The sequence below is a fragment of the Pristiophorus japonicus genome, chromosome 20 (genome assembly GCF_044704955.1).
Source record: "Pristiophorus japonicus isolate sPriJap1 chromosome 20, sPriJap1.hap1, whole genome shotgun sequence".
In the NCBI taxonomy this organism is placed as follows: Eukaryota; Metazoa; Chordata; class Chondrichthyes; family Pristiophoridae; genus Pristiophorus; species Pristiophorus japonicus.
Genome location: NC_091996.1, coordinates 68,601,450 through 68,614,533, shown reverse-complemented (window position 1 = coordinate 68,614,533; position 13,084 = coordinate 68,601,450). Strand labels below are relative to the sequence as shown.

The 13,084-nt window shown below is 49.7% G+C and overlaps 1 protein-coding gene across 3 annotated transcripts in view; it reads right to left on the bottom strand.

Moving 5' to 3' along the window:
• The window catches only part of alad (aminolevulinate dehydratase), a 40,068-nt gene that overhangs the window by 2,915 nt on the left and 24,069 nt on the right, over positions 1–13,084 (bottom strand). For all 3 annotated transcript variants that reach the window (XM_070863453.1, XM_070863454.1, XM_070863455.1), the window contains exons 8-11: positions 12,766–12,821; positions 11,310–11,397; positions 6,835–6,921; positions 5,692–5,821 (exon numbers count right to left, since the gene is read on the bottom strand). In XM_070863453.1, coding sequence (XP_070719554.1) covers positions 5,692–5,821; positions 6,835–6,921; positions 11,310–11,397; positions 12,766–12,821 — 361 coding nt within the window. The remainder of the gene's footprint in view (positions 1–5,691; positions 5,822–6,834; positions 6,922–11,309; positions 11,398–12,765; positions 12,822–13,084) is intronic.

Sequence of the window (13,084 nt, the reverse complement as noted above, 5' to 3'; positions counted from 1 at the left end):
TAATCTTTTCTGCACGCACTCTAAGGCCTTCACACCCTTCCTAAAGTGCAGTGCTCCGAATTGGATACAATACTCCAGTTGAGGCCAAACCAGTGTTTTATAAAGGTGATTCATAACTTCCTTGCTTTTGTACTCTAAGCCTGTATTTCTGAAGCCCAGGAATGCTTTTTTTAGCTGCTTTATCAACCTGCCCTGCCACCTTCAACAATTTGTGCATATATATCCCCGAGTCTCTCATGCGCCCACTTTAGAATTGTACCATTTAGTTTATATTGCCTCTCCTCGTTCTTCCTACCAAAATGTATCACTTCGCACTTTTGTGTGTTACATTTCACCTGCCACGTGTCCGCCCACCCCACCAGCCTGTCTATGTCATCTTGAAGTCTATCACTATCTTCCTCACTTTTCACTATACTTCCAAGTTTTGTGTCATGTGCAAATTTTGAAATTGTGCCCTGTACACCCAAGTCCAAGTCATTAATATACATTAAGAAAGGCAATGGTCCTAGTACCGACCCCAGGGACCACCACTGCATACCTTCCTCCAGTCTGAAAAACAACCATTCACCACTACTCTCCGTTTCCTGTCACTTATCCAATTTCTTATCCATGCTGCCACTGTTCCTTTTATTCCATGGGCTTCAACCTTGCTGGTAGTCCTATTACGTGCCACTTTGTCAAACACCTTTTGGAAGTCAGTGTACATCAGATCAACCCCATTACCCTCATCAACCCTCTCTGTACCACATCAAAAAACTCAATCAAGTTAATTAAACACAATTTACCTTTAACAAAAATCTGTGTTGGCCTTCCTTAATTAATCCACACTTTCCTAAGTGACTGTTAATTTTGTCCCAGATTATCGTTTCTAAAAGCTTCCCCACTACCAAGGTTAAACTGACTGGTCTGTAGTTGTTGGGTTTATCCTTACACCCTTTTTTGAATAATGGTGTAACATTTGCAATTCTCCATTCCCCTGGCACTACCCCCATGTCCAAGGAAGATTGGAAGATTATGGCCAGTACCTCCACAATTTCCACCTTTACTTCCTTCAGCATCCTAGGATGCATTCCATTCAGTGCTGTGACTTATCTACTTTAAGTACAGCCAGCCTTTCTATTACCTCCTCTATCAATTTTTAACCCATCGAGTCTCTCAACTACCTTCTCTCTCACTATGACTTGGCAGCATCTTCTTCCTTGCTAAAGACAGATGCAAATTACTAATTTAGTACCTCAGCCATGCCCTCTGCTTCCATGCATTGATCTCCATTTTGGTCCCTAATTGGCCCCACTCCTCCTTTTACTATCATTTACTATATATCTGCCTATAGAAGACTTTTGGATTCCCTTTTATGTTAGCTGCCAGTCTATTCTCATACTCTCTCTTTGCCCCTCTTATTTCCTTTTTCACTTTCTATATTCTGTGACCTTTCTATATTCAACCTGGTTCTCACCTGTATTCTCAACCTGACATCATCATACGTCCCTTTTTCTGCTTCATGTTACTCTCTTTCGTCATCCAGGGAGCTTTGATTTTGGTTGCCCTACCTTTCCCTCTCGTGGGTATGTACCTCGACTGTACCCGAACCATCTTCTCTTTAAGTGAAGCCCATTGTTCGATTAGGTTTGCTTGCCAATCTTTAATTCCAATTTATCCGGACCGGATCTGTTCTCAACCCACTGAAATTGGCTCTCCTCCAATTAAATATTTTTACTCTACATTGCTCCTTGTTCTTTTCCATAGCTAATCTAAACCTTACGATATTGTGATCACTGTTGCCTAAATGTTCCCTACTGACACTTGCTCCACTTGACCTATCCCATTCCCAGATCCAGCAATGCCTCCTTCCTAGTCGGGCCGGAAACATATTGATCAAGGAAGTTCTCCTGAACACACTTCATAAATTCTTCCTCCTCTCTGCCCTTCACACTATTACTATCCCAGTCTATATTAGGATAATTGAAGTCTCCCATTATCATTACTCTATAGTTCTTGCAACTCCCTGTAATTTCGCTGAAAATGTACTCCTCTGTATCCTTCCCACTAGTTGGTGACCTATAGAATACACCTAGTAGTGTAATGGCACCTCTATTGTTTCTCAACTCTAGCCAAAAAGATTATGTCCTTGACCCCTCCATAATATTCTCCTTAATCAATACCGTCACCACACCTCCTTTCTTTCTTTCCCTATCTTTCTTGAAAACCTTATATCCAGGAACATCTAGTACCCAATCCTGCCCTTTTCTGAGCCAGGTCTTCGTTACTGCCATAATATCATATTCCCATGTGGCTATTTACACCTGCAGCTCACCAACTTTATTTACCACACTTGGTTGGGTACGGTAGAATAGTGGTTATGTTACTGGACTAGTAATCCAGAGGCCTGGACTAATGATCCGAGAGATGAGAGTTCAAATGCCCGCTGGGGAATTTAAATTCAGATAATTAAATAAATTTGGAATGAAAAAGCTAGCATCAGTAATGGTGACCATGAAACTACCGCAAAAACCCATCTGGTTCACTAATGTCCTTTTATCTGCCTGCCTTACCTAGTCTGGCCTATATATGATTCCAGACCCACAGTGGTTGACTCGTAACTGCCGTCTGCGGTTCAAGGCGGCTCACCACCACCTTTTCAAGGGCAATTCGGGATTGGCAATAAATGCTGGCCTTGCCAGCGATACCCACATCCCATGAACGAATAAAAAACACCTTTGTGCTTTTACACACATGCAATGTAAACCTATCATAGACCTTGTATTCTCTCTGAGTCTGACCCCACCTTATACCATACTATTTCTTGCTTTAGTGCTACCTGTCTCTCCCAATCCTTTGTGCACCTCGTCTCTCCTTTCTAATGCTACATCCTGGTGCCCAATCCCCTGCCAAATTAGTATAAATCCTCCCCAACAGCACAAGTAAACTCCCCCACAAGGAGATTGGTCCCGGTTCTGTTGAAGGGGAACTCGCCCAGCCTGTACAGGTCCCACCTTCCCCAGAAGCGGTCCCAATGTCCCAGGAATCTAAAGCTCTCCCTCCTGCACCTTCTCTCCAGCTGCACAATCATCTGCTCTATCCTCCTATTTCTGTACTCACTAGCTCGTGGCACCGGGAGTAATCTGGAGACTACCAACTTTTTGGTCCTGTTTATTAATCTCTTTCCTAGCTCCCTAAAATCTGCCTGCAGGATCTCATTCCTCTTTCTACCTATGTCGTTGACACCGATATGGACCATGACCTCTGGATGTTCACCCTCCCGCCTCAGAATGTCCTGCAGCCGTTCAGTGACATCCTTGACCCTGGCACCAGGGAGGCAACATACCATCCTGGAATCACGTCTGTGACTACAGAAACACCTGTCTGCTCCCCTAACTATTGAATCCCCTATCCCTATTGCTTTCCCAATCCTCCTTTTCCCCGTCTGTACAGCTGAGCCACCCATAGACTTGGCTCTGGCTATACTCTCTAGTGGAACCATCGCCTTCACCAATATTTAGAACTGAATAAGTGAGTAAGATGCATTCAGGTGACTCCTGCACTAACTGCCTGGTCCTCCTCGTCTGTCTGGTGGTCACCCATTCCCTCTCTGCATGCACGCTCTTAAGCTGTGGGGTGACCACCTCCTGAAAGGTGCTATCCATGTAGCTCTCAGTCTCACAGATGAACCATAGTGACACCAGCTGCTGCTCAAGCTCTGAAACCCGGAGCTCGAGCTCCTCCAGCTGATGACACTTGCTACACATGTGTTTGTCCAGAACTCAGGAAGTATCCTGGAGTTCTCACATGGCACAAGATGTGCATTCTACGGGATTGCGGTGCCCTGCCTTGCCAATTATTAACTAACTTAACAGAAATAAACTCAAGACTTAAAAAAAAATCACCATCTACTCACCAATCAGCTCCTTTCTTTGTGCTGACATCACTGTGATTCTTTTGCCTATAGAGCAATCCTCTATCGAATACCCCACCTCGACCGATCCCTTATAGAATGCCCCACCTGGACCAATCCCCTATAGAATATCCCACTGAGAACATTTAAAAATATTCCAGGAGAGACTGACATGTGAGTCTTGGATCCATTGCCCTGATTGTGTGATCAGGAGGAAGGCGTGTGGTGGCCTGGCTCCTGATCTCCCCAGAAGATATTTTCAATATTCCTGAATCTCAGAGTGCAATAGAGACTAGTAGCCTGGTGGCAAAAGTCAACTTCAAAAGACCGAAGAGAAACAGAAATAGGTCAGAGATCCCCCACAAAACACTGTCCACTAATCTCTGCCAGAAAATATATGTCACATTGGATGAGGGCAGGATTGGACACAGTGGGGACGACCCCAAAGTTGAGTAACAGGTCACCACCTGCTGTCCAGGTTCATATGTAATGAGCGGCCACTTGGGCTGTCAGAGACACTGAACCGTAGCCCAGCAACAGCCAGTGTCTTTAGGAGAGAGGATAAGAAATAGTCAGGGCCATTCACACACCAACACTGTCTAGAAGCAGCTTGCTGGACAACTGAAGCCCCAACTGCATTTCTCCTCATTGTTCAGGCACAGCTATTGTCTTGCATTATTCTATAGGGGATTGGTCCAGGTAGGACATTCTATAGGGGATTGGTTCAGGTGAGACATTCTATAGGGGATTGGTTCAGGTGGGACATTCTATAGGGGATTGGTGCAGGTGGGACATTCTATAGGGGATTGGTTCAGGTGGAACATTCTATAGGGGATTGGTTCAGGTGAGACATTCTATAGGGGATTGCCCCAGGTGAGACATTCTATCGGGGATTGGTTCAGGTGGGACATTCTATAGGGGATTGGTTCAGGTGGGACATTCTATAGGGGATTGGTTCAGGTGGAACATTCTATAGGGGATTGGTTCAGGTGAGACATTCTATAGGGGATTAGTTCAGGTGGAACATTCTATAGGGGACTGGTTCAGGTGAGACATTCTATAGGGGATTGCCCCAGATGGGACATTCTTTCGGGGATTGCCCCAGGTGGGACATTCTATAGGGGATTGCCCCAGGTGGGACATTCTATAGGGGATTGCCCCAGGTGGGACATTCTATAGGGGATTGCCCCAGGTGGGACATTCTATAGGGGATTGCCCCAGGTGGGACATTCTATAGGGGATTGCCCCAGGTGAGACATTCTATAGGGGATTGCCCCAGGTGAGACATTCTATAGGGGATTGCCCTAGGTGAGACATTCTATAGGGGATTGTTCCAGTGTCATCAGACAAAAGTCCACCGTGCACTCCAGTCCCTGCGGTGCCGACTGGTGGTGGAAGACATCAAGCGTACCAGCGGACACTGAGTGCTCCTTCATCCGGGCCTCCTGGGTGGGGACAGGGCCGTGCAAGAGAGGCAGACAGCCAGAACGACGTTGCCCACCCCACCACACGTGTCGCGTCCAACCTGGACCTGTGGATGACCACCTCGGCGAAGCCCAGAAGCAGACCCACGAGGAGGTCCTCCGACTTGTCCGCCCATACCCTCAGCGTGGCCAAAGATCAGGAGTGTCAAAGCCAAGTGACTCACATTCCACATTCCCCCAGTGCCTGTGTTCCTGGGGCACTGGGCTACACAAAGCCCACTGTGTATTGCAGAATCTACGGACGCAGTGCTGGAACCTGGCCTCATGCAAAGAATGAACACACTGCACAAAATGCTGATTGGTTAAGAGTATTACCTGCCCTCCTGAAGCTGGTCAGAGCCTCCATCACAGCTGTCCTGAGGTCAAATGCTCCAGCTTGTGCCCCGTGCCACAGCATCGCAAACTCTCCCGAGACATGGTAAATTGCCAGTGGATGCGAGGGGAACTGAAGGGAGAGAGGTGTCACTAACAGCTAAACACCAAGCATTCAGCAATTGCATCAAAATCACTAAATTCACAGTAAATAATCATGAGATTCTTATGCAGCGTGCACCCCCACATCTCAGTGGCCGTACTGAACTTTAACAGTTAGTGACATCACCATCGTGTAGAGATGAAGGAAACCCATTAGTATACAGCAAATGAAAGCGGCAGGCGGGAAGCTCGGAATATAACTCCAAATGACATCACCATGACAGGGACATTCCTGCTGTCGGTGAGCTGGCGTGACAACTCACTCAAACAAAATTAAAATATGTCCATCCAAGAGTCTCCAATAACACCCATGACAACAGGAGGGCAACACCTCAGTAGATGAGCTGTTCCCCCTGACTAACACACTCGCTCTCCCCACCGCCCTACACCATGCAACATCAGTGTGCCTAGTGATGGGATAGTATTGGACTCACAAGACACAGCCGTTCATTAACACTATGTACAGCAAGCAGAACTTTGAGCGGGCACTGACTGACTTGGGCATTAAGAAGGCCATTTGGATAAGGTCATGGATGTTGTCGGTGTCAGTGGAACCAACACCTCAGTCCGAGTTCCTCAGCACAGGTACGGTGAGCCAATGGTCTCCTTCTGTGATTCTATGAGTCAGTATCCTCCGGAGCGAAGGGAATACAATCACTGAAAAAAAAAAACTCCAACCTCAGCCCAGCATCAGCTGAAGGGTCTCAGACCCTAGAAACCCAGCCCAACATCAGCTGAGGGGTCCCAGATCCTGTAACTCCAGCCCAGCGTCAGCTGAGGGGTCCCAGACCCTATAAACCTAGGCCACCATCAGCTGAGGGATCTCAGACCCTGTAAACCCAGGCCACTATCAGCTGAGGGGTCCTAGACCCTGTAAATCCAGCACAGCGTTAGTTGGGAGTCTCAAACCCTATAAACCCAGCTTGCTATCTGTCTGAAATCTGTCCACCCCACCACAGCTAACGGGTATGTGCACCAACTTACTTTGTTTTTCACCTCTCGGACGATATCCAGGTAGGGCATTCCCGGTTTGACCATCAGCATGTCCGCCCCCTCACGCACATCACGGTCCTGTACCAAGAGAGCAATCATAGTCAACCCCAGTAATCCACTGACGCACGGCTAGTCAATCCCAGTAACTAGAGAGGATGGCTGCCCACGATCTCAGTAACCAGAGAGAAAGAGAGAGAGAGAGAGAGAGCCATGGATCGCTGCCCATGATCCCAGTAACCAGAGAGAGCCATGGATCACTGCCCATGATCCCAGTAACCAGAGAGAGTCATGAATTGCTGCCCATGATCCCAGTAACCAGAGAGAGCCATGGATTGCTGCTCACGATCCCAGTAACCAGAGAGACAGAGATAGGGCCATGGATCGCTGCCCAAAATCAGTTCCCTTCTCCTTGAACATCAAATGACAGCACTCAACATCACGTGCTCTATCCTGGAAGGCCCACAGCTGGTTCGAGCCAGCACACCATTACAAATTTATTTCCAAAACCAAAAATTTATTGAATTCAATTTCAAAACTTGCAATGGTGAGATTTAACCTGCAGGTTGGCAATCCAGAACCACAACCACAACAAAAGAAAAGCATACGCAGGCCACACCCACAGCACTAGCGTACCCAATCCACACCCACACCAGCGTACCCAGTCCACACCCACACCAGCATACCCAATCCACACCCACATCATCATCATCATTATCATAGGCAGTGCCTCAGAATCGAGGAAGACTTGCTTCCACTCCCAAAGTGAGTTCTCTGGTGGCTGAACAGTCCAATACGAGAGCCACAGACTGTCACAGGTGGGACAGACATTCATCGAGGGAAGGGGTGGGTGGGGCTGGTTTGCCGTGGGCTCCTTCCGCTATCTGCGCCTGACCTCTTCATGCTCTTTGCGTTGAGACTTGAAGAACTCAATCCCCTCCTGGATGCACTTTCTCCACCTCGGGCGGTCTTCGGCCAGGGTCTCCCAGGTGTCAGTGATGATGTCACACTTTACCAGGGAGGCTTTGAGGGTGTCCTTATAACATTTCCGCTGCCCACCTTTGGCTCGTTGATCATGAAGGAGCTCTGCATAAAACATTTGTTTAGCGAGTTTCATATCTGGCATGCGAGCTATGTGGCCTGCCCAGCGAAGTTGATCGAGTGTGGTCAGTGCTTCAGTACTGGGGACGAGGACACTGATGTTGGTGTGCCTGTCCTCCCAGGGGATTTGCAGGATCTTGCGGAGACATCGTTGGTGATATATCTCCAGCGATTTGAGGTGCCTCCTATACATCGTCCATGCCTCAGATCCATACAGGAGGGCGGGTATTACTACAGCCCTGTAGACCATGAGCTTGGTGGTAGATTTGAGGACCTGGTCTTCAAACACTCTTTTCCTCAGACGGCCGAAGATTGCACTGGCGCACTGGAGGTGATGTTGAATCTCTGCATCAATGTCTGCCTTTGTTGATAAGAGGCTCCCAAGATATGGAAATGGTCCACAGTGTTGAGGGCCGCGCCATGAATCTTGATGATTGGAGGGCAGTGCTGTGCGGCAGCGACAGGCTGGTGGAGGACCTTTATCTTACGAATGTTAAGCGAAAAGCCTATGCTTTCATATGTCTCAGTAAATACATCGACTATATCCTGGAGTTCAGCCTCAGAATGTGCACAGACGCAGGCATCGTCCGCGTACTGCAGCTCAACGACAGAGGTTCGGGTGATCTTGGACTTGGCCTGGAGGCGGCCTAGGTTAAACAACTTTCCACTGGTTCTGTAGTTTAGTTCCACTCCAGTGGGGAGCTTGTTGATTGTGAGGTGGAGCATGGTGGCGAGGAAGATTGAGAAGAGGGTTGGAGCGATGACGCAGCCCTGTTTGACCCCGGTCTGGACGTGAATTGGGTCTGTAATGGATCCGTTGGTAAGGATCACAGCCTGCATGTTGTCGTGAAGCAGGCGAAGGATGTTGACAAACTTTTGGGGGCATCCGAAACGGAGGAGGATGCTCCATAGATCCTCACGGTTGACAGCGTCAAAGGCCTTTGTAAAATCGACGAAGGCCATATATAAGGGCTGGCGCTGTTCCCTGCAGCTATCGCGCTGCAAAGATCATGTCCATTGTGCCCCGTAGGGGACAATATCCGCACTGTGATTCCGGGAGGAGCTCCTCGGCCACAGGGAGAAGACGGTTGAGGAGAATTCTAGCGACAACCTTCCCAGTGGCTGATGGCAGGGAGATTTCCCTGTAGTTGCCACAGTCGGACTTGTCCCCTTTTTAAAAAATCACTGCATCTCTGAGATCTCCCGGCATGCTCTCCTCCCTCCAGATGAGAGAGATGAGATCATGTATCCGCGCCAACAGCACCTCTTTGCCATACTTTAGCGCCTCAGCAGGGATTCCGTCCGCACTCGTAGCCTTGTTATTCTTGTTTTATGGCTTTGCCTACATTAACATAAAGTAGAGGGGACAGCAGAAGCAGTGCCGCAAAAAAGTTAATGCCGGGGCACTGAGAGACCTATACAGCCAGCGTCTCACAGCCAATCTGGTGTGTCTTGATGACCCTGAGATGCTGAATGCCCACAGCGCTTGGTCTGCCCTCCAGGCCTCTATAAGTAGTGCCTGTGATGAGACACTTGGTCACTCAACCAGAAAACATCAGGACTGGTTTGATGAAAATAATCAGGAGATCGAAGAATAGTAGATTGCAAGCGCAAAGCATTTCTGAGCCTCAAGTAACAACCCAACTTGGGAGCTGCAAAGCAACATCATAGACATCTCAAGGCTCAGGTCCAACAAAAAACCCAGGACCTAAAGAACAGGTGGTAGATGGAGAAAACACAGGAGATACAACAACTGGCCGACAGCCATGATGTGCAAGGATTCTTCATCGCAGTCAAGGCCACCTACGGTCCAAACTCCCAAGGCCCCAGCCTACTGCTGGCCAAGAACAAGGAAACACTCATCAAGGACACCGAGGCTGTCCGGGCCCGATGGAAGGAGCACTTTGAAGATCTCCTCAATCGAGACTCTGCTTTTGACTTGAGTGTTCTCGACTCTATCCCGCAGCATACGACCCGCCACCAACTCAGTAAACCTCCAACATTGCTACACCCACACCAGCCTACCCAGTCCACACCCACACCAGCGTACCCAGTCCACACCCACACCAGCGTACCCAGTCCACACCAGCGTACCCAGTCCACACCCACACCCGCGTACCCAGTTCAGTCCCACACCAGTGTACCCAGTCCACACCCACACCAGCGTACCCAGTTCAGTCCCACACCAGTGTACCCAGTCCACACCCACACCAGCGTACCCAGTCCACACCCACACCAGCGTACCCAGTCCACACCCACACCGGCGTACCCAGTCCACACCCACACCGGCGTACCCAGTCCACACCAGCGTACCCAGTCCACACCAGCGTACCCAGTCCACACCCACACCCGCGTACCCAGTCCACACCCACACCCGCGTACCCAGTCCACCACACCCACATCAGCGTACCCAGTCCACACCCATGTACCCAGTTCAGTCCCACACCAGCGTACCCAGTCCACACCCACACCAGCGTACCCAGTCCACACCCACACCAGCGTACCCAGTCCACACCCACACCAGCATACCCAGTCCACACCCACACCCGCGTACCCAGTCCACACCCACACACCCGCGTACCCAGTCCACACCCACACCCGCGTACCCAGTCCACACCCACACCAACGTACCCAGTCCACCACACCCACACCAGCGTACCCAGTCCACACCCATGTACCCAGTTCAGTCCCACACCAGCGTACCCAGTCCAGTCCCACACCAGCGTACCCAGTCCACACCCACACCCACGTACCCAGTTCAGTCCCACACCAGTGTACCCAGTCCACACCCACACCAGCGTACCCAGTTCAGTCCCACACCAGCGTACCCAGTCCAGTCCCACACCAGCGTACCCAGTCCACACCCACACCAGCGTACCCAGTCCACACCCACACCAGCGTACGCAGTTCACACCAGCGTACCCAGTCCAGTCCCACACCCACAACACCAGTGTAACTCTCTGTATGTATATAACCTGGCAAACATCCAGAAAACACAACTACAATTCACGTTGTAGCCTTCTCCAACACAGATACAGCCACACATGCTGCGCCCAAAACCCTCGCCAACCATACACACTGCCGTATCCCTGCAATTATTTTAAAATTGTTTTTCGGGCTGTGGACGTCGCTGGCAAGGCTGGCATTTATTGCCCACACCTGCCCAGAGAAGGTGGCGGTGGGGCCTTGTTGTCGCAGCGCTGCAGTCTGTGGTGAAGGTGTTCCCACAGTGCTGTTAACATGGCACTGCTGGCACAGACATAGCAGGGCTCCTGTCCACACACTCACATCCTGCTCTACACAGAGGACTCCAACTTTGAAACTCATCTCATGTGTTGGCTGCTCTAACTGCACAGACGTAGACTTACCACAGCTCGGATAGCCAGCCCCCTGGCACCAGGCGGCAGCTGGTAACACTTCCGGTCTCCGAAGGCCGGCTTTGACTGGGCAGCATCGCTGATGGCAAAGGACACAGAATTACACAGAATCTACAGCATGCAAACACGCCATTCAGCCCCACAGGTCTATGCAAGGTTAACAGTCCACACACAGTTCCTTCCACTCTAATCACCTCTTCCACACCTGGAGTATTGTGTGCGGTTTTGGTCTCCTTATCTAAGAAAGGATATACTTGCCATGAAGGGAGTGCAGCGAAAGTTCACCAGACTGATTCCTGTGATGGCAAGACTGTCGTATGAGGAGAGATTGGGTCGACTAGGCCTGTATTCACTAGAGTTTAGAAGAATGAGAGGGGATCTCACTGAAACGTATAAAATTCTGACTGGGTTGGATAGACTGCATGTGGGGAGGATGTTTCCCCTGGCTGGGAAGTCTAGAACAAGGGGTCACAGTCTCAGGATATGGGGTAGGAAATTTAGGACCGAGATGAGGAGAAATTTTTTCACTCAGAGGGTGGTGAACCTGTGGGATTCTCTACCACAGAAGGCTGTGGAGGCCAAGTCACTGAATATATTTAAGAGGGAGATAGATAGATTTCTAGAAAGAAAAGACATCAAGGGGTATGGGGAAAAAGCAGCAACATGGTGTTGAGATAGAGGATCAGCCATGACTATATTGAATGGCGGTGCAGACTTGAATGGCCTACTACTGCTCCTATTTTCTATGTTTCCCATCCTGCCCCAGTTTCCCCGTATTCCGTCATCCTTCATATTTGCATCAAGCCTACCCTTAAAGGTCGCAATGCGATCTGTTTCATCCAGCCCATGTGGCAGCAAGTTCCACATTCATACATTGTGTGAAGAAATTACTCCTAACTTTTTATTTAAGCTCCCACACTAAACCCACACACACAGCCCGCACTATACACACACATCACACACACAGCCCGCGTTACGCCCACACACACACAGAGCCCACACACACACACAGAGCCCACACACACAGAGCACACACACACACACACACACACAGAGCCCACACACACACACGCACAGAGCCCACACACACACACGCACAGAGCCCACACACAGAGCCCACACAGAGCCCACACACACACACACAGAGCCCACACACACACAGAGCCCACACACACACACAGAGCCCACACACCAGAGCCCACACACACACACACAGAGCCCACACACACACACACACACACACACAGAGCCCACACACACACACACACACACACACACACACACAGAGCCCACACACACAGAGCCCACACACACACATACAGCCCCTTTCCTCATCTTCCAATATTAACAGGGGATATTGAGGTTAGTGCTTAGTGGAAAGCAGCACATTTATTGCTAAAACAGTTCGCACATCATTACTGTTACAGTCAGAATCGCTGAAGCTCACCGGAAAGGGCCATAGAAACAGGAAGCAAACTTTGCACTATAGCTCATCAATGAGACCTACGGGGAAACATTGAACAGCAGTGTTAAAGATTCAACACAATTCACAGTTTATAAGTTTCGACCCCCTGTCCCCATCAGCCCCCCCCCCCCCGTCCCAATCGACTCTACCCCCACCACCCCCCGTCCCAATCGACTCTACCCCCACCACCCCCCGTCCCAATCGACTCTCCCCACACACCCCCCGTCCCAATCGACTCTCCCCACACACCCCCCGTCCCAATCGACTCTCCCCACCCTCCCCGTCCCAATCGACTCTACCC